Source organism: Gopherus flavomarginatus, chromosome 4 (genome assembly GCF_025201925.1).
Source record: "Gopherus flavomarginatus isolate rGopFla2 chromosome 4, rGopFla2.mat.asm, whole genome shotgun sequence".
Lineage (NCBI taxonomy): Eukaryota > Metazoa > Chordata > Testudines > Testudinidae > Gopherus > Gopherus flavomarginatus.
This window is the reverse complement of record NC_066620.1, coordinates 79910142-79932880: the sequence shown is the minus strand read 5'-3', so window position 1 is coordinate 79932880 and position 22739 is coordinate 79910142. Positions and strand designations below refer to the sequence as shown.

At 40.5% G+C, this 22739-nt stretch overlaps 1 protein-coding gene and 1 long non-coding RNA gene across 7 annotated transcripts in view; one reads left to right on the top strand and one right to left on the bottom strand.

Annotated features, from left to right (window-relative positions):
• Window positions 1-22739, top strand: part of RYR2 (ryanodine receptor 2) — a 727531-nt gene that overhangs the window by 555085 nt on the left and 149707 nt on the right. For all 6 annotated transcript variants that reach the window (XM_050950348.1, XM_050950346.1, XM_050950344.1 and 3 more), the window contains 7 exons: window positions 7046-7106; window positions 8772-9010; window positions 12936-13017; window positions 17139-17269; window positions 18972-19292; window positions 21524-21764; window positions 22195-22282. In XM_050950348.1, the coding sequence (XP_050806305.1) occupies window positions 7046-7106; window positions 8772-9010; window positions 12936-13017; window positions 17139-17269; window positions 18972-19292; window positions 21524-21764; window positions 22195-22282 (1163 nt within the window). The remainder of the gene's footprint in view (window positions 1-7045; window positions 7107-8771; window positions 9011-12935; window positions 13018-17138; window positions 17270-18971; window positions 19293-21523; window positions 21765-22194; window positions 22283-22739) is intronic.
• Window positions 1-22739, bottom strand: part of LOC127049568 (uncharacterized) — an 838950-nt gene that overhangs the window by 677546 nt on the left and 138665 nt on the right. The gene's annotated exons all lie outside the window — the stretch shown is intronic.

The following is a 22739-nucleotide window of genomic DNA, read 5'->3' as shown; positions in this document are numbered from 1 at the left end:
TGTTTTCTAGCCCTATGGTAGCCTGATCCTTTAAGGGACTAGAAAGGGTGTTTCCCTACTCATGCCCACCGGCCCATTCCTGGAACCTTAATCTGGTCTGGGCCAAACTTATGGGACTCCCTTTCGAGCCCCTGGCCTCTTGCTCTCTCCTTCACCTCTCCTGGAAGGTGGATTTCTGATGGCCATTACGTCTGCGAGGAGGGTTTCCAAGTTGAGGACCCTCACCTGCAGTTTTTTATAAGGACAAAGTGCACCTCAGGCCACACCCTAAATTCCTCCCTAAGGTAGTCTCACAATTTCATATGGGGCAGGACACTTGTTTGCCGATGTTCTTTCCTAAACTACACATGGACCCCAGTCATGGTAGCCTACACACTCTAGACGTCCAAAGGGCCCTGGCATTCTATTTAGAGCAAACGAGATCTTTCCGCAAGTCGACACAGTTGTTTGTCGCTATCGCCGAGAGAATGAAAGGGCTTCCGGTCTCGACGCAGTGTGTAGCATCGTGGATTGTGGACTGCAACCACGTGGGCTACGAGGTCGCCAAGGTGCCATCCCGCTGGTCACGGCTCACTTGACTAGGGCCCAAGCATCCTCAACAGCTTTCCTAGCGCAGGTCCTGATCCAGGAGATCTGTAAAGGAGCCACCTGGTCGTCAGTGCACACATTCACAGCCCACTACGCAGTCAATCAGCAAGCCAGAGATGATTCGGCAGGGCTGTTCTCCAATCAGTTATTCCATGCTTCCTACCCTCCTGTTGTGGTAAGCTTGTGAGTCACCTAATGTGTAATGGACGTGAACAATCACAAGAAGAATTAAAATGGTTTCCTACCTTTCGGAACTGTTGTTCTTTGAGATGTGTTGTTCACATCCATTACACTTCCCACTCTCCTTCCCCTCTGTCGGAATCATCAGCAAGAAGGAACTGAAGAGGGGTCCGGTCGACCAATGTGGAGGCGCCACTCTGGCGGGGGCTCCCCTGCCGGCCTGATGGGACCCATGAAGGGAAAAAGTTTCCAACGTCGGTGTATGCGATGCGTGCACACCTAATGTATAATGGACTTGAACAACACATCTTTGAGAACAACAGTTACGAGAGGTAAGTAACCATTTTTTTGCCAGACAGAAGAGCCTGAAATGTGTTAACCATACTGGATTACTGGGACTGGATGGACCACACTCAGGGCAGACTTCAAGAAATAGGACCGACTGTCCCCCAAACTGGTGTTTTATTCTATAATTAGATTCACCAAAAAGCTTCTGCAGTACTACACTGGTTAACAAGAAGCCAAATACAGTCCCCATTAGGCATTCTAGCCCTTGGCTCCTATCTAGACAGTCTAGTCTAATATAGTGATAGGTTATTGAGAACCCTATTAATCATACTTAAAGTTCTGCCAATCCCAGATCAGGTTACCCTCAGGTCAATATATACTTCAGATCTTACCCAAATAGTACACTGGTAGCTAATCCTTTGTAAACTAACTAAAGATTTATTAATAAAAGAAAAGAATGGAGTTATTAAATGGTTAAGGAATCATATACATACAGGTGATTTTCAGTGTTCATGTAACATCACAGTTGTGATCCTGATCTATCTGCTGGCTTGCAAAAGTCTCTTTGGAACTATCCTAAAAGGTTAGAATCCAAATGCATCTTAGATGTAGAGTCTGCTGGAGTCTTTCCATACCTTTTCCAGAGTATTCCATGTAACTACTTGCAAAATCTCAGTCCCACGGGTTAAACCTCCCTGTTCAAAACTGTGCAGACTAGAGATGAAAGGATCAGGCCAGAAGTTTCTCTTTATAGCTGGTTTTTCAAGTGCTTTGCACACAGCATGAGACTGAGTATTCTTCTTTGTTGAGTACACACTTCGCATCACTTGACGTTAACATTCTATTTACTATGCATACACAGGTAATCTAGTTATACTGATGAATGTAAGGCGAATGCTGATCATAGATTATATCATGGATAAATAAAATGAAGACAATATATGTAATTGTTAATTTCATGCAGTGTCTCACATCTTTGATCTTAAGGTCTACTGAACACAGTTGCATACATAATGTAAAGACAATTAAGACATGAAAAGAATAAGCATCTACAAGCTAATTTGGTTACGTTGTTAAATTTCTCACAGGATACAGGTAAACACAGACTTAGCATCTACCCTTGATTTCTGTTATTGCAAATGAATGGGTTAATTATTGCTGGTCTAGTACATCTTTTCGAAATTCACATACAAGTGAATTATCCTGGTACAATTGTAATACCTCGTTAAGTTGTTATGGGTCATACACAGGTTGGTTGGTCTGCCAGTGTCACAATTACTAATATTTTTGTTAAGATTATTCTTCAGCATGGAATTATTATATGCTGATTATTGGATAACTGAGGTTTAACGATGATTTACTGTTTGAGAGCTGTATTTGTACACTCAGGAGAGTACATTTATGCACTTTCATTATTATTAATGGGTTGAATTTTCCACAAATTATTTGCAGTGGAATGAGCCTTTGAAATTGTATTTTCCTTGTTAAAATGAAAATTTCTATGAATAGTTTAAATTACTTTTCAATATTGTTTAACTCTGGTATGAGATGCTATCTCATTATTTTCAGAGCTATCAGTGTATCAGCCCAATTCTTTATTCTCACTATTGATGACAAAGTGACATACAGTCTGAGACAAATGTTAGCCATGCAGCTAACTGACCAGATTTATCCCATTCACTTTCATGAACAGAGAGGATATTATTCAGGAGGAAAACTCTGTGGTGATATAAAGGGGGAGGGGATGCTGCTTAATTGTTTGCCACTTCCTGGGAACTAGTAGAAATCACTCCATTAAGGCATCCTGGAGATGAATATCCATGGGATTTTGAGCGCAGGGTGTTGACACTGAATTTAATCACCAACATCAGTTCCTGAAGTATCTAGGATTTTTTCCTCAAGGTCTCCTATCCAAGTGCTGATTAAACCCAATCATTTTGCTTATGAGACCTGTTGTGAGTGTAGCCCAGGGTTGAACAACCATTCAGATGCCTAGTTATCACACTAGTTTCTAGGATGCTTTTAGCCTGAACTCTTTTAATGAAAAATGTTTTTGTACTTGCAATTTTTATTGTTCTTTTAGCAGTTACTTATGTATACAATTCCTTTAAGGTCTAGTGGTTTCTTAGTTTTGATTTGTACCCTGTTGTTTTAAAGGGTTTTATAATGGAAAGGCTATATTATGGATTAGAAGAATGTGTTTTGCATTAGGTTCTAGTGCTGTGCTCTGGCTACAGGTCTGTTTCGACAGACCTGCCACACCTGTGTTACTGCTGTAGAACTTTTTGTGGCATCAATAAAATTCACTTACTTAGAAACTCCTAGTTTCAGGTATTTATAACTCATTTAAAAAAATCATGGTCATCTGAAATTGATACGTGGTGCTCTCAGCCTAGAAGCAAAATAGTTTCCACACATTTTGAAATAAAAAAGATTGGTCTGGTCTTTATTAATTTAGTGGCATATAAACATAAATTAAAAGTGAGGGCACTCCAGTTGTGTTTTTGTGTTTCTGTGTGTTGAAAACACAGTAGAAACAACTAAATGCTCTAAGTCTAAAGAAATGCAAAGCCCAGAATTCTCACTGTCCCTGCTCCCATGTTTGAGAAGCCAATAGTGCTGTGAAGATGTTGGGCCAAATTCACCCATTTGAGTAAGAGCATAATTTTTCCTGACATATCTAGGGCAGACAAACCAGGAGGAAAGGAGCATACATGCTAATCCACAAAATTCTCTAACTTATAATGGTCTCCCAATCGTTGGCAGTAGTTTTACTATAACTTTGAGTGTAATAAGGACTGTGAGGTATTTTGAATACTTTTCTCCAAATTGGGTCCAAACAAAACATCTATGTGAAGTTCAAAAATGTTTAGTTTGCTCTTTACAGTATTTACAATTCAATTTTCCTTGGCTACATCCAGAATCAGAACCAGTGCTTTGAAAATACCTCATGAAAGTTTCTTCTCACAATGTTTCCAGGCAAAACAAAATAAGCAAGTACTGGAAATCTCATAATGGACCTCATTCTTGCAAAATTTCCAGGCACTTTTCCAAGCCAAAGAGGTTCAGATAAAGATCTGAACTTTGGATGCTTTTCCAAATATCTCAACTATTTGAAGTTAAAAAATCAGTAGACACTGGTGATGCTATGGGCTATTTGGGAAAACATACTTGTGGAGGAAAGCTGTACCCTTCAGTTGCTGCTGTGCTAATTTGCATGAGGAAGATGATAGGAGAGGAACTGAAGCACATACACCACAATCCTCCAAAAATATGTTCTGCTTACCATTAGGAATAGGAAAAATTATAGATGTCAAAAAGATATGGATCTTGTGATCTTTAGTACTCTCCACAATTACTAACCTTTCTTTTAAAAAAAAATCACCCTTTCTGTTCCAAAAATATAGTTATCATGGACTATGCCTACACTGCATGTCTATCTCAACAATATATGGCCCCACCAGTAGTAGGAACAATGGAAGTGCTAGTGTAGATAGATCATCAGTGTTCTAACTACTGTTGTCATCTAAACATGTTGAACACATGTTGGGCAGAGGTTTCCAGATGGATCGTGGCTTTATTACAATAACTAAATGAAGAGTAGTGAATTAAGGTTGGTTTTTCTACCTAAGTCTCAGTTCCCGCAAAGACTTGTGCATGTGAATGGTCCCACTGAAGCTAAATTAATCCTGTTAATAAGTTTTTTTTCCCAGAATTTAGAATTTTTGGAATTTTTAAACTTTGTTTAATTTCTCAATCTTTTAATATTATTCCATAAAAGTCTTGTATGTCCCAGTGAAGTTTTATCCTATTTTTACTATCAGAAAGAAAGCACGTGCACACATCTCCTGTGGGGGTAGTCCTAAAAATTGGCTAGTTTTCAGCATGTTTAGACTACTTGCTGGCTCCATCCTACTGACCCTCACTATATAGTCTAGCTGATCCTGATAAAGCACATGACTCTTCCTGTGAATGTAAATCAGAGACTGTATCAACCAGTTTCTGCTATGAGATTATGAGTAAGGCTAAGATTTTTTACATGGTTATTTTTAGTAAACATCATGAACTGGTCACAGGCAGTAAACAAAAATTCACAGAGCCCATGACTTGTCTGTTACTTTACTAAAAATATTTGGGGTCAGGGCTAGGTAGGGGGGAGGAATGGAGCCCTATTGAGGGGGGAACAACTGACAGGCTGAGCCCCCAGCCATGGGGGCACACAGCCCCTGCTCCAGAGCTGGCCCAGCTGTGGGATAGGTGTGAGTGACTACCACTGCAGCCCCTGCCAAGCCCTGGCCACAGTGGCGGGAGGCACATGACACTGGGAAGCTGCAAGGGGAGTATGTGCCCCCAGCCGCAGCCCCTGGTGAAAGCCGCAGGGCTAGGGTGCACCACTCTGGCTGCAGCCCCACCAAGCCCAGGCCGCCATGGGACTAGAGTGCATGGCCTGACTGCAGCCTCGCCAAGCCTGGGACACCGCAGGGCTGGGGCTCATGGCCTGTGCCAGGATCCTACCAAACCCAGGACGCCATGGGGTTGCGTCGCACGGCCCGGCTGCAGCCCCGCCAAGCCCAAGACACCACAGGCCTGGTGCACCTGGCCCCCACCCAGCCCGGGACGCATTGGGGCTGGGGCACATGGCCTGGTTGCAGCTGCTAGCAGAAGCTGCAGGGCTGGGGCGCATGATCCTGGCCCCTGCCAAGCCCAGGATGTGTCAGGGCTGGAATGCATGTCCCCTGCCAAGACAGGGATGCGTCAGGGATGGGGCACACGTCCCTGGCTGCAACCCCCAGTGGAAGTCACGGGTATTGGGCCTCAGCCCCAGCTACATCCCCCGATCCCAGCTGCAGTCCCCTGGAGGAAGCAGCAGGGCTGGGGCTTGCAGGGTCCTGGTTCCAGCCAGCCCCAGTTGCAGGGCAAGGGTGCAAAGTCCCACGTACTGTTCCTGAAAACCTAGACATCACTGAGGTCTAGTAAAGTCATGGAATCCATGACTGCTGTGATCTCCATGAGTAAATTGTAGCCTTAATTATGAGTAATGTAAAGAAGCCTTCCCAGATGCCACCATTGTCTCTACTTCTCTACAGTCTGCCTTTTGAAAATCTCTATTTCACTGAAAAAAATTATTTTTCATTATATGTACAACTCAGTGTTTAAAAACATACTGCTACTTGACTGTTGGCTACTGAAGACCAACTAATTTTAGAATTGTAGAAAGGAAAGAGAGAATTCCACCTTTTTAAACAAGTGGGGGAATTAACTGTAAAACAGTGAAATAATATATATGGATCATGTATGTATGGCCAAATTCTGTCCTGTGTGTTAACTAATGAGACTCCTTAGTTCACTGGATGACATCCATTTATGCCAGTTTCTGAATTTGTGCTTTATTCTTCATCATAAGAAAGCTTATTATAAAGTGTTAGGCAGAGAACTGCAAGAATTGTGAGAAGTATTTATGTTGCTTTTCAGGTAGAGATATCTGATTTCAAAGAGTCCGTAGTAGATCACTTCAGCTGTTCAGGGTCTAACATCTTTGTCATCTTATATGAATGCTTATCTCTTGTACCAGTGAGGCAGCACCAAACTGAGAGCATCAGATAACCTTTGTTATCTGAGAGAGAGAAAATAAATGCTCAGATAAACTGGAATCAGTTGAAGTGAAATTTTCAACAACTTAAGTGAAATACAAATAGTACACTTCAGCTCTAGTTAACTTCACATCTAAGTGCTTCATGAGTGCCTCAGATGTTTGAGGGAGAGATGCTTTGAGTGCCTCAGCTATTTGATGAGAGATGCTTTATTGTCTGTGTAAACAAAGTTAATGCAACAAACATGTTTTTAACTTGACTGTTAAAATCATGCAGAAGCTGAATTGTGCCTCTGCTGTGTTATTTACTGCTTCTTTGAAAATACAAATGTTAACAAAAATAGGACTGCTTTAATGCAAACTCATTTTAATTGGTGGATCATTTTGCTTCCTGTTTAGGAAATGATGCAACATCAATAGTCAACTGTCTTCATATACTTGGCCAGACTTTGGATGCAAGGTAATGCTGAATACATTTACTAAAGTATAAAAAAATCACTTAAACCGAAATAGCACATGTACAGTAGGATTTGGGGGCTGATTAGCTGTACATGGCTACAGAATTTCTAAAATAAAAAAGAGTTGTCCTGCTGAAAAAGTTCCTATACTGAATGTTGCTTCATTATTATTCTTGATAACCTGAGGTTTTGGTAATACAATATAGAGCTTTTCATCTCTAACTCACTGTTTCAACTCCAGGCCAGTTCAGTAGTGACCAAAAACTACTGGCTATTTATGGGTTTTGTCTCGAGTGGATAAGTGTCTCAAAAACTGTCATAACTATTGGAAATAATTTATTATTTTGCTTACAACCTCATGATCAGAGAAGCCAAGAATTGAATGGGCATTGAGTGAGGTGTGCTTTCACTCTTTGAGTATGTTTTCACTGCTGAGCTAACTCGGGCTGTTATTTGAGATCTGCTTCTAACCTCTCATCTGTTCACACACACAAACTCTGACCTGAGTTTAGTGGTGTTTTCAGCCCAGGCTAGCTGACTCAGCTGGGTCTATAGGCTAACGTGTGGCTGTTGCATTCATTCAGGCCAGTAAAGTGCCCATTTTGCAAGGAAGATGCGGGCTAACCCACTCAAGTGCTGATCGTCCTCTGATGCCCTCCCCACAGTTCTCTCCAACATGTCCAGAAGCACTGACAAGTTCTCCCACAATACACTAGGCAGAAGAATCGCAGAACAGCTCACTTACAGCAGTGCTAAGAACCATGGCATGTGCCCCCCAGACGTCCTGGTGACACAGGGGCGAGTGCAGTAGCAGTGACTATATAGTGACTTGAGTATGGCTTTGCAATATGGCTGCCCACAGCTAGGCTAGGTTAACCCAGGTGCCAGTCACCCAAGTTAACTCTGCAGTGAAGACATACCCATGGAAAGGTCCCTTTAGTCAGGATTGAGGCACATATGTATAGCTGTACATGGAAGCTTGCATTGTTGCCACCTATGCAGTACATATTCTGTGAATAAAATAGGTTACTTTAGTCTCCTGGGCTGTCAAACCTTTTTCACCTGGCCTGATTTCTCTCTCACTATCAAAATGAAAACTCTGTGAAATTGTACTTTTCTATGAATAGAGGACCTCCTACAGTCAACTCAGCTAGCCTTGTGTTTCTGTTTGAAGGCAGTGACACTGAATTACAATATTGGATACAAGTGATTGTAGTTCTATAACCAACATGTTCATGTTGCTCTGTTTCTACTAGAGATTTTAACTGTGGCTTTCAGAAAACCCACTCTGATTTTTAAAATTGCTGAAGCAAAATCTGGCTGTGATAGTTGGGTAGGCATTTTGGGTGGCAGTTTAAACAACCATAAGATTCCTATTCTGATGATTTAGTTGGCTTCCTCATTCCTTGCTTTTATGAAGCATTTAAGCCTTTCCTTAAGAAGCCTTGTCAATGTAAAGTGAATTGAAATCCTTTCCGTTCTGCAGAGTGACACTCTGACACTGCTTTTCAATTGGAAGGTACTTTCTTTAGGGAAAGAAGGTTTTACCCAATAGGAAGGTTTTCCCAAGATCTTGTGTATCATTTTTATATCATCCAAGAGTAGACTTTGTTTCATGGTTTCTCTAACAGAATATGGTCTTTAATTCTTTTATATGTAATGCACAGGACTGTGATGAAGACTGGTCTGGAGTCTGTTAAAATGGCATTGAGAGCATTTTTGGATAATGCTGCAGAAGATCTGGAGATGACAATGGAAAATCTTAAACAAGGCCAGTTTACACACACAAGAAATCAACCAAAGGGGGTGACACAAATCATTAACTACACCACAGTGGCTCTCCTGCCAGTGCTCTCTTCATTATTTGAACATATTGGACAGCATCAATTTGGAGAAGATCTAATATGTAGGTATTATTTAGAAATCCCAGGCAGCTAATGATCTTTATTGTTTTGTACTGAGGGTTATTACAGTTTGGGTTCTAATATATGGGGACAAACCCTGACAAAACTCTGCCAGAATTTTCACTGATTTAAATGAGAATTTGTCTCAAGCTTAGAATAAGGTCTGCAGGTTTTATCCCATTGTTTAAAAATATGGGAGGGAGTGTGCTTTTGTGGTTAGAAGATAGGATTAGAAATCTGGATTATATTTCTGACTTTGCCATAGACTTGCTATGTGATCTTGCATAAATCACATAATCTCACTCTGCATAAATTTATCGATCTATAAAATGAGAATAATAGTATTTATCACACAGGCGTGTCGCAAATTTAATTTTTGTATAGAACTTTGAAGTTCTCTCATGAAAACTGTTGTAATGCAACCTCATTCATTCAAACTTTCAAGCAAGGTTATGCCACCTGACTTTAGCTACGAACATTACCTTGTTTCAATTGATCGGATGTTCAGATGGGTGCATGAGGCAGAGCAAGAGGAACTGCTGAAGACATCTGCAAGGGGCTGATGTGGGGAGGTACTTCTGAAGCTCCATTTCTGTGCAGTGCAGGAGCACAGTTGATGCACAGCCTAAATTTTGTAAATCGCCTAATTTCGGTGGGACTAAAGCTGTTCTCTCGCAGTTCCTCTTACAGTCCATAAAGCAGAGTTTCAATCTTGTGCTGTTTAGAATCCCCACAGGAATTCTAATAGCCAGCTCCCCTTCTATTGTGAGCAGCAATTCTTCTTCCTCAAAGCTGGCCAGCTCAGAAATGGAGAATTGTTGAAAGAGGAGTCCATCCATGGAGGATCTAGAAAAAGAGACTGAAGCTCAGCCATCTGCATTTTCTGAGTCTGAGAAAATATAAAATAGCTATGTGGAAAATGGTTTTCTGATATTTATAATTTGACAGGGTGATGCTAGACTATAAGTTTTATTTCTTTATCAATTATGGTTGAAGACATTTAATTTCAGTGTCTAAAGACATAATCCAAAAGTAAAAAGCTGTGGAACTATATGCCATCTACAGAAGATCAGGTATACACTTTCTACTCCTTTTTGTTTTCTGATCCAGATAGAATTTCATCATTAGCCTCTGATAGTTTATTACTTACATGATTTTAATCACCTATTCTATGTGATTTTTATTCAGTTATTATAAACCCACTAATAGTATGAATTGTTGGTTAATTTGAACTGTGCTTACCTATTTTACGTAGTACACAAGAGCACCACTTCTCTTCACACTATATTTTAGGAATAATACCCTTTTCGCTTGAGTGTCATTCCAGTTTGTGTATTTTTTTTCCTCAGTTGGACAGTTACTTTTTAGTGCTGGGCAGTTTTATCTGTTGTTGTTAATAAATTTTGAAAAAGTGTTTTATTCAGATATGACCATTATTGGCTTTAGAAGAGACTCTCTGGAATAGCTCTTCCGTGGGAGGAGTTAACTAGAGTGTCAGTCCAGTCAATCAAAAATATCTGCCTCTCTCTCATGCAGTGTGAGAGATTGAAAAACCATCACTACTGAATTTATGGTCCCATCCCCCTACCAGAATGAAAAACAGTTGAGTGAATGAGACAAATCTTCTCAATCTCTTTATTTACACTAGTGTAATGACCATCACCTTGGCTGACAATGAGTATTGAATAGAAGACCTGCAGAGCTGAAAGTAGCTTGAACTAAAAAGCCAGTCTGTAGCTGGGATGGTAACAATCTCAGATTGTCTGTAGACTGGACACAGTGGGGGGCATGTATCACAGAGACTACTGGGTTACGTACTTCCTCTGGACAGAATATGCTCATCCTGAGTGTCGGAGGCACACATCTGCTCAACTCCTGGATGAGCTCCCACTTATGTGATGTACACCATCTTGAACTGGGGACCCCAGAGCTAAAAACATGAATCTCTGCAGCTTGAGCTAAAACAAAAAACCCAGGCCCTTTAGCAGGCAGTTGTAACTAGAGCTGGTTGAAAAATGTCCGGTGAAACAGAGTTTTGTCAGAAACTTCTGGTTCATTGAACCTGAAATGTGAATGTGAATGTGAATCGGGTTGAGTGAACTGTAGTCGAATCACAATCATAGTTCTGACTGGCGGGCAGCTGGGGAGCCCTAGTTTCCAGGGTCTTTGGCTATGGGGCAGCAGCACCATGCCAGTGTTTCCAGGCCCCTTGCCATAGAGTTGGGAGCCTGAAAGCAGGGCTGGCTCCAGGCACCAACTCAGCAAGCACATGCTTGGAGTGGCCAAGGAGAAGGGGCGGCATGTCAGGCTCTTCGGTGGCAATTCGGCGGCAGGTCCCTCCATCCTTCTCGAAGGGAGGGACCTGCTGCCAAATTGCCGCTGAAGAAGAAAGCGGCACAGTGAAGCTGCTGCCGATCACGATTGTGACTTTTTTTTTTTCCTTCACTTGGGGCAGCAAAAACCCTGGAACCAGCCCTGCCTGAAAGCCCTGAGCTGGGGCCTCTCAGGGCTTCCAAACTCCCTGCCATCAAACTGGGAGCCTGGCAAAACTGGCTCTGCAGAGGAGCGCATGGAAGCCCTGAGAACTTGGACTGTAGCTGGGCCTCTCAGAGCTTCTAGGTTCGCTGCTGCAGAGCTGGGAACGTGGAGGTCCTGGGATGTTCTTCCAATGTCCAGGGCTCCAGAGCAACCCGAAGCCTGCTGAACCAGCTTCCCTGAGAGTCAGGCAGCCTGTGGAGCCAGCTGACCCAGGATTTTGGAAGCCCTGTGGTCCCTGGCCCAGGGCTCTCTGCAGGGCAGGGCTATGCCAGAGCCACAGACTCTGGGGCCCCCAGCTGCTGCTGACTGAAATTTAACTTCTTTGTCCATTTCACTACTCTTGCCAGTCTGTGGAGTATATTGTTTCAGAAATACCATATGTTAGTGTTTCCAAAACAATTTTGGGGGGAATTTCTCATTCATGGGAAATTTCAAAAAACATAACCTCAATCTCTTAGTGCTATTTGCTGAAAAATAGCATAGGTGAATTGAAAAAAAGAATATGGAAAACTGAGAAAAAGTTGTAATGTAATCACTTTTGGGGGGGGAAGGGAGCCATGTCATCAATTTTTTCTCCCCAATTTGATCAATTCAGTTTTTTACAGCTGCAAATGGAAAAACAATGTTGTTCTTTACACTACACTAGAATTCATAATGTGATGATTGTTATTCCTAAAACAAGCAATGAAGAGAAGAATTGTTGGGGGGATCAGGTGATCATTTTGTTTTGGTTCCCTTGCCTGACTAATGAATACATCATTTAGATGCTATTTACCTGTAGCTTTATCTAAAAATGAGGTAATATCATTAAATATAATTTACAAAATTAAAAATCTGTTCACCAAGAGTATTTTCCCACTGTTGTATATTTTACAAAGCATAATGCATTCTTAAATTGGTTAGTTCCCTGATTATATTTTCCTTTTACTCATTTAACACTTTAGATAATTGCTCTGGGAATTCCCTGCTTTTAAAGTACTGTTAGCAATTGGAAAAGATTCAATATACTATATTGCATAGATTATTTCATAAATCAAATCTCAGCTTCTATAACTATGCATAATCCTAACAAAGATGGTTTGCTATTTTTCACAGAAAAATAGAGCATGCTAATGGTACATTAAATATGATATTATTCTCAGTATATGCTTTCTATTGAATTAAGTGGAAATTTTTCATAAAAAGCTATGTCAGCATCTGGCCATCAGACTACTTTTTGTATTTACACAGTGATTTCTATAGATGATGTTTGGTAGCTTGTACTCATTAGTATGCAGGTTGTCAAGTCAAATATAATTAGATTGTCTCTATATTTTAAGCGCACTATGTAGTATGAAAATGGAATGCAGTAAAACCTTTTTCTCTTACTTCTCTGCCCCTTTCCCTTAGTGGAAGATGTTCAGGTCTCTTGTTACAGAATATTGGCCAGCTTGTACTCTCTAGGAACCAGCAAGAGTATCTATGTGGAGCGGTAAGATGAAAAATCATGTACATAATTGTAATCTTCATGTATACACTTAGCTGTATATGTAGACGTCATGTGCACTCTTTATTAGAATGTTGTTTTCCAAGGTGGAAGCACAAAAAGGAGTGTGGGGAGAAGTTGGAGGGGAGGGCAAAAATCAAGTACCCCTTAATAGAAAAGGGAGTTATGGTAATAACTATACTGGATTTATTATAATTTTTTAAAAATATTTGCATATAACTGTGTAAAAAGATAGTCTTCAATTAGAACTGAAAAGGTTCTTAGTCTAAAATACGATATTTCTTGCTTCCATTGGGACTGCAGGATATGACTTTTTTGTATAATACAAGCAGTATTAATTGCTAGGGGAACTTAGACAATTTATGAGTTCTAGAAGGGGAAATTGCAAATTTTCATTACAATTAGTTTTATAATTGTTGCTTGTAGATTGATTAACTGTACTATATTTTACGGTTATCCCTCATTTATTTTTGTTCATGACGGATATTAAAAACTTGGTGTTTTCACATTTTGTAAATAAAATGTTATATGTTCATTTTACAATTTCGTTCTAACGGGTAAGAAATCCGGTCAGAATTATTGAATTTTGTCATTCATGATTCTATTAACAAATCAAATGAAAAAATCATAATGCATCAGAAATGTACTTTTTGTATTTGTACTTCAAGTAGAGGTGGTTCTGAACGATAAAATTCAAGACTGAATCTTGAATCCAGTCTGGATGGGCTCATTCTCAAAAAATCACTGTTGAAAATAATCAGTGATTCTACAGAATCAGTCAAATAGGCCATAAAGCACGACAGAGAGAGAACTTTATTCATAACCCTTTGTACTTATATCACACTTTCATCAAAACACTAATTAAACCTTACAACACTCTGCAGCATCTCATTAATTATCTACAGTCTGCAGAGGGGGAAACTGACAAATAGGGAAGATCAAGTGACTTGCTCAAGGTCACAGCAAAGCAGTAGCAGACCCAGAATAGCACTGAGGAGTGTAACTTCCTTGCCAGAGTGTTTGTTCTCTACCTCCTTCCATTAATTCTCATACCTTGTATACAGTTAGGGTTGCCAACTTTCTAATATTCTAATCACACAAAACTGAATGCCTTGCTCCTGCCCCACCCTTCTCTCAGATCCCACCCAGGCCCCGTCCCCACTCACTCCATCCCCCTTCCCTCCATTGCTCACTCTCCCATACCCTCACTGACTTTCACTGGACTGGGGCAAGGGTTTGGGAGGGTGTGTGCGCTCCAGCTGAGGGGGTGCTTTGGAGTGGGGTGGGGGAAGAGGGGTTTGGGGTCTAGGAGGGAACTCAGTACTGGGACAGGGAGTTGGGGTGTGGGAGGCAGTGCAGGGTGCAGGCTCCAGGAGGGAGTTTGGGTGCAGGAGGGGGCTCAGGGCTGGGGTAGGGGATTGGGTGCAGGCTCTGGGAGGGAGTTAGGGTGCAGGAGGGGGTTCTGACTTAGGGCAGCTCCTGGTCAGCAGCTTAGCAGGATTAAGGCAGGCTCCTTGTGGCTCCCGGCAGCGGATGGCATGTCTGCAGGGGCGGCCAGGCAGCTCGGCACAGTGAATGCTGCTTACACACACAGGTGCCACCCCTGCAGCTCCTATTGGTCGTAGTTCCTGACCAATCAGGGGCGACTCCAGGCCCCAGCATGCCAGGCGCGTGCTTGGGGCGGCATGCCACGGGAGGCACTCTGCCGGTCACTGGGAGGGCGGCAGGCAGGCTGCCTTCAGCAGCATGCCTGCGGAGGGTCTGCTGGTTCCACGGCTTCGATGGGACGCCTGCGGGAGGTCCACCGGAGCCGTGGGACTGGTGACTGGCAGAGCGCCCCCATGGCATGTCGCTGTGCTTGGGGCGGCGAAATGTCTAGAGCCGCCCCTGTGACCAGTGAGATCTGAGGAGTCAGCACTCAGGGTGGTGGCAGTGCGCAAAGCTTCTTCGATCACTTGTGTGTCTAGGGGCTGCAGGGACATGTTGGCCACTTCTGGGAGCTGTGTCGAGCCAGGGCAGGCAGGGAGCCTGCCTTAGTCCCACTGTGCCACCAACTGGAATTTTAAAGGACAGGTGCTGACCAGAGCCTCCAGGGTCCCTTTTCGACCGGGCGTTCTGGTCGAAAACTGGACACCTGGCAACCAGTTTGGGAGTCAGAATGTAAGGTTGCAACAAGTCAATATAAGTTACACTGTTTCAGCTATCAAAATTCAGGGACTCTGTACTATGTAAACTTATTTCTTTTACAAATCACTGCATCCTGGTAAAAGGGCTCCGATTTGCATGATGACTGATGTTATTTCTCAGTAGCCCTTAGTCTGGGAAACCTTGTATTCTATCAAAGAGTCATTATTAGCTAATAAGAGTTGAAGGATGTGTAACTCTAGAGAGAGATGCATAATCACTGTACTCCAAATGGCTACTGCCTTCAGAACTGCTATCTATCTATAACGCTGTGCTCACAACAAACATGACCACCTCAGCCTTTGACATCACCCCCACTTGTCACCCCATCTAATCATGAATAGAATTACATTTAAAAATAATTACTCTCCAATGCGGAATAAAAATATATGCAATTTCAAGTGAATGCTCTCCAAGTGGCATATATTTTACGTATTGGTCTTATATGAAATTATATATTGACTCTCACAAGAGCTATTGTGAAAGTGAAGTGGCCTCTTTCATCTATTAAAGTCCACAAACATCAGTGCATATAGAAAGCGGATAGCATGCTATCTTATAGATGTATGTGAAACAGGTTCTTTTCACGTGGACATTATGTAGGTCAGGGAGGAAATCAGGAGGGGAAATAGCTATGAGAAATATGATGGAGTCAAAAGCTGAAGTTCCTGTGTTTATTGTGGGTATTATGGATTGGGAATTCAATGGCATTCTGTTACAGCAGAAACTCCAGGTTTCTCCTTTCTCCTGGGTCAGAAAGGAAGGCAGGATTTTGAACAAACTGCAGAATTTCTGTAACTTCTAGGAATCTCCTCAAGTTCTCCAGTTTGATTCTTACTTCCTCATGCATGTTTTAGTCCAAAAGAAATTAAAAATGGCTTGTTCATCTCTTGATACTATCTTTATTTAAAGCTGCCCACAAGCTTTTCAGAATGTTACAACACCTGACAGTCATTTTGACAATCACATACTACAATAAAATTGACTTGACTGTGGGACCTAATGTCTCCTCTATGTAGGAAAATTGACAACCACAAAAAAAAATTATTTAAACAATATCATTTTTTCTACAACAACATACTCCCTACATATTTTTATGTCAACTCTTTTGGTTTTAAGATATTCTGTGGGACCAGGATTTCTTTGCCTCCTTGAGATGAGAGTAATTTATTTTCTGTGACAATGTTTTTTTCTGTGTGAGAAGCCACACTGTTGAGCCTTGGGGTTCCAAAGTTGAGGGGAGACATGTCTCAGATAGCATAGACTGACACATTTTCTTTAATATCAGAAGGAATCAGACTAGGTGGTTATAATTTACAGGGGTGGGAAAACAGCAAAAGTTTTAGCATAGTAAAAACTTGAAAGTATATCTGAATAATTCAGTAATAACAATATCCCGTCTATATCAGACTTTGGCTTTTGGGCAAGTCCAGGAGATGATTATTACTTATCTCACAAAAAGGAGAAATGTCCTCCAGTTATCATTTAGATATAATGGTGGTAACATTTGGCCTCTTGATCCATCAGTTTATTCGGTAGCATTCTCTCAGTAGGAGACACAGTTTAGTCAGTATTATTGGAAATTGAGAGGAAAATAATAGGATTGCTGTCATTATTGTTGTTATACTAGTGCTGTGTTTTCCTTAAATGCTCCTTGGTAGCTCTCGGCAAATATAAGTAGGCCCAGCTTTGACATTTTATATATAACATTTTATTTGTGTAATGGCAGAAGGCTAATGTCCTCAGATATCTGTTAAATGTATTTTTCTGTTACTGTGTAGTTATAATCATGTAGCAGATTCTCTCTTTGCGAAGATTATAGTTTGTAATAAAAGGAAGGATGGTACTGAACTAGCTTTGCGTATATTCACTCAGAAAAAATGTGTGTGTATATATAACGATGAACATTTGTGAATTCACAGGCAGCGCTCAGCGTTAGGAGAATGTTTGGCTGCTTTTGCTGGTGCCTTCCCTGTGGCCTTTTTGGAAACTCATCTGAACAAACATAATACCTACTCTATCTACAACACCAAGTCTACAAGAGATAGAGCAGGTACATCCAGAACCTCACAGGCAGGCATTTTAACGTCTGGATTTCACACACAATTGTGGTTGTCTTATTCACTGCATTTTTACATACATTTTCTATTACAGCAATCCTCCCTTTCATTTACTGATCTGTTTGTATTCATTTGCTAGAATGGTAGGTTAAATCTTGCAAAACTCAATGTTTTTCATTCATTTTTGAGCTGCCCAATATTGCATATGGAGATATTCTTATTATTTTGGAATTAACTTGCTAAACTAGTTCCACCTCATTCTGATCATGTTGATACATTGCAAAATGGAATAAATTGTAATATCAGAAGCTATTTGTATTGTATATAAATAAGTGCTTTTATATAAGATTTTATATGTCATACGCTGGTAGAGATTTTAATACTGTCTACTATCATAAATAAAATAACATATCTTAATGAACAGTTTTAGTTCCTCATCTCTCATTTTCAGCCTCAGCTCTTTCTGGGATTTATCTGTATCTTTAATTGGGGCTAAATATTTTAATACATTGTATGCCCTTAACAAGTAAATACTTAGAATAGCATGATATAAATTGCTTGCTGTGGTGTACTCTGTATTTTAAGTGTAGGAAATACCACAGCAAAGGCAAATACAAATAAGTAAACATTTGTTCATGTAGATGCCCCTTCAGAGGACTATTTAATAAAAACATAGTTGGGGAATTAATGCTGTGCCTTATGCTGTTCCCTGTTGGAAATATTTTAGAGGTTCTACTGATTAACTTGTGTTATTTTAAACTACCATGGGTGAAATTGAAAACTGGACAGCTACCTATAGAATATAATTTTATTTTGTTATGTCTCATTCTAAATTTAATGCATACCACAAATACACCTCTACCCCAATATAACGTGACCTGATATAACATGAATTTGGATATAACGTGGTAAAGCAGCGCTCCGGGGGGGGAGAGACTGCATGCTCCGGCGAATCAAAGCAAATTCGATATAATGCAGTTTCACCTATAACGCGGTAAGATTTTGTGGCTCCTGAGGACAGCATTATATCGAGGTAGAGGTGTATTGAAAACATGAAAAACACTATGCTATAGTATACAACAATTACTTAATGGCATCTTATGTATAACTTCACCCACTCAATTTTAAAAGAAGAGCAACTGATTCATTCTTCTATAGAGCTACAGTAGTCTGTCTGGCAAATGTCAGTGTCTATATTAATAAGTAATATGTTCTGGTAATTGTAGTACATCCACAGTAGCCTATACTGTCTCTTGTGGAAAGAAATATCCTTTTATTAATAGTAATAATAATAATTTGAATGTACTTTTATTGAGGATTTCAAAATGCTATCCAAACTTCAATTAAGCACGCATTAATGCAGCTCTGTGAACAAATATGTATGATGTATTCAGTGTTAAAATGAGACTTAGCCTGATTTTGAAAAACAGCCCAGACAATAGGCAGATAGAAACAATTTGGCTCCAACTTCAGTACTGGCACTAATCTTACTATACAAGTTGACACTTCCATTGAAGCTGATATATAACTCTCTACTCAGTTCCATAAAAGCATTCTTTCTTTGTGTCTAAAGCTTTATCAGCCAGATGGACATCTTGTGAAAGAGAAAATAAAAGTAGAATGGAAAAACATTTGGATATAAATGTTTGTGTGTGTTTTCTCTTTGTGATACATTTTATTTTTTTTATTTTCTAGCTCTTAATTTGCCAATCAGTGTAGAAGAGATTTGTCCAAAAATTCCTTCCCTGGAGAAGTTAATGGAAGAAATAGTGGAATTGGCAGAGTCTGGTATTCGTTACACACAAATGCCACATATAATGGAAGTGATATTGCCTATGCTGTGTAGCTACATGTCACACTGGTGGGAACATGGGCCGGAAAACAATCCTGACAAGGCTGAAATGTGCTGCACGGCCTTGAACTCAGAGCACATGAACACTCTGTTGGGTAACATACTGAAAATAATCTATAACAACCTAGGTATTGATGAGGGAGCCTGGATGAAGAGATTAGCAGGTAAGATTTGGAGATATGAATAATTTGAGTCTGATTCTTTTCTCACTTACATCAGTTCACATTGACTTCAATGGATTTACTCTATATTTACCCCACTTGAAGTTGGAAGAGAATCAAGCCCATATTTTACAGCCTCTTTGAATAATACAAAGTCTAATTAAATGAAACAATAAGACAGCAGTTCTTTGAAAGAGAGATGATATATTTTTAAATAATTGGTATATATCATCTTGAACTTCATAATAAATTTCCCTCCTTCAAAAGCATGGCCATCCCTGCATTGTAATATGCCATTTACTGAACTGAAAGAATTGTATTTCTGCCACCAATTTATCTATATATACAGAAGGCAATTGTGTGCTAATCCAAAATCTGGTTTTTGAAGTGTTGTCATTAGGCTTTATGATTAACACCCTGTCACCATTCCACAGGGTCTGTCCAATGCTCCAGTTTCTAACTAGTCCCTTGGGAGTGTGATCCCTTTAGTGTGCTTGGGCCCAAGGATACACACAGTTCCAAGGATCCAGAACTGAGCCTTCAGGCACCAACAAACCCTGTCTGTCTCTATGGTTCCTTGCAGTGAGTCCAGCCAAAGCCAGACTCCTGCAGAAGGCTTGTGCTGTGTCCCTTCAGGGTGCAGTGCTCGTAGTGATTATTTGCAGCAACTCCAGGCAGCCTTTTCCAAACAAGGCAACGATTTATTTGTCACCTGATATACAGAGTCTGAAAGTCCTTAGGTTAGGGTAGAGAAGCAAAGGTTAAGAGTTCAGCATGGCCAACGTTAGGCCAGGGCTCCCTTGAGCCATGCTACCATCAAAGCTATTTAGGCTCTCTCTCTGTCTTGATTCCTAGTCCCAGGTGTGTGTGTTCCCGTGTCTCTTCAAAGGCCAGCTCTTAACCCAGCTATCTGACTCCTTTCTGCTTTGTTCTCCAGCTGTAGCCTTTGCTCTGCTTCTCCATGAAGAGATATTGGGGGGAATCCTAGATGTGAATGTCCTGGCCACTGGGGTTCCCACTGTCTTTCTGGATCCTCCGCTGATACGGGTTGGTTCCAGCCAATCCTTTAATGACCCATTCATACCACCCCAAACAGTTACATGACTCAGCCCTCATATCTTCTGCTTTGCCCCATGGGCAGCTTTTTATACTCCATGCATAGGAATGCAAAGCACAGGGAAACTGAGGCCCTCATAGGAATCATAAAAATATCAGAATTTCCACTTCAGCATACACTCCTTTGAGATGGATGGCAGTTCATAGCTACTTTTAGGTGGTGTTTTTTTTTAAGAAAGATGATAACATTGGGTCTTATTGAAAATCACAAAAGTGAAAGGTTGAAAACACAGCTGATTTGTTGATTTGTCACCTTGTAAAACTTTATCATCTTCCTGGAAAAGTCACTTCTGTCCTCTGATTCAATTTCACATGACTTTTCAATGCTTATTGTCTTCTTTCTGTTGTTTTTGATGCTTATGTTTTTGGTAACATACAGGTCTGGACTCCCATTTTGATAGTCCCTGTAAGATAACATAGGCAAACATGTTCCCTGCTGCAAATTACTTACAATCTACGAAATGTATTGTAGGTGTTTGTTATCTAAACAAACACTGGCTAAATACTTCCTTAAGGTTTACCCTTTGGATGAGTGGATTTGCAGAAAACCCGGCCTAGGTACTTTAAGTGGCTAAGTGATGGGTGCCCCTCTCAACATTTTCAGAGGCTCATTTAGTCCAGATGAGATCCCAAAAGTTCAAATGTGTATTCATAACTTATCCAGGCTTGTGCAATGCAAAATGGGTCTGGCAGTTACTAGCGCAAGCTCCCAAATGAGATTTCCAGTACTTCCTCCTTTCAACCAAGCCAAACAATACTGTGTGAAGGAAGAGCTAGGAGCTCAGGAACGATTTATCCCCCACATACGTCACTGCACAACATTTACATATTTTATGAAACTTTTTAATTTTCTTAAGGCAAAATGCTGCAGTAGATATAAGACAAGTTTCATGGTGTTAAGTGTTTAGCATGGTATTAGCTAATTTGAATCCCTGTTTTCACACTAACAAAATGAACTTGTGGCCCCACTGAAGTCAGTGCAGCTCTCCAATTGACTTTAAATTGGACCAGGATTTCACCCTCGTTCGTTAAAATAAAATACAGGAGAGAAAAGGTAAAGGTTTTGGATTACACTTCATGGTCAGGTGTTTATTATAGTATTAATTTGCCTTAAATAGTGTTTTCCCAGCCTATCATAATCAAAGTGAAGCCCCAGCTTTTAAAGACCCACTTCCTGCCACTGATGGATAAGTTGAAGAAAAAAGCAGCAATGGTTGTATCAGATGAAGACCATCTAAGAGCAGAAGGCAGAGGTGACATGTCTGAGGCTGAACTGCTTATCCTGGATGAGTTCACCATTTTGGCACGGGACCTCTATGCCTTCTACCCTTTGTTGATTAGATTTGTGGACTATAACAGGTATGTGGAAAAAAACAAATTAGTGAACCCTTTCAAAACCTAGTTATGTTTCTTGATACTTCATTTTGTGCCTTGATTATGTCCTACACTGAATTTACATAACTTTTCTTCAGACAATCAATTTTAAAGTGACATTAACAGTACCTTATTGCAGACTTACTGCAATTTTAGGGAAGGGATTTGGAGAAAAATCACAAAAAAATAATTTCCTATTGCATTTTACCTATTATTATGAGGAAACTGTATTCAGATGTTGAAGTAGGGCATCAAAAGGCCACTTTAACGTAAATTAAAATGCATGCATGTCGTTGTACTTTTTTCCTGGTGATATCATGTTAAAAATTGATTTCAAAGCAAAATGTTACAATTGCATTATCTAAGCCAGAAAGAATCATCACCAAGTTTTTTTTCCCTTGTTATCTAATTTTAGGGCAAAATGGCTGAAAGAACCCAACCCGGAAGCAGAGGAACTGTTCCGCATGGTGGCTGAGGTATTCGTTTACTGGTCAAAATCCCATGTAAGTAAATTCTTACAATTTTTATTTTACTGTGGTTTTCTTGGCAGATGGGTCAGTTATTAGAAATGTCCATCCTTTGAGAAGGAGGTGCAAGTGGTGCATTGCCTTCTGCCCAGGTAGATTTCCTTTTTCTTTTTTTCTGTAACAGTATTCCAATTGCTTTAACCATATGACACAACAAGGATAGATATACAGTGCGATGCAACATAGCTCTACTGATGCATCATTCAAACAGTAAATCAGTTATATTGGATCATACAGGAGGGTGCGTCGTTCAGGCCAATACTGGTTGTGTGGGGACCATCATGGGATAATTTGTAACAATCCTACAATGTGTGGAGAAGCCGATTCTGATTGCCTTACTTGAGGTTTCCTTTTGCAATGCTTCAAGATAGACTCAAACACAGTTTATCCTCCTTGCTTATAAATCACCATTGACACTTTTTTTCTGGCTATG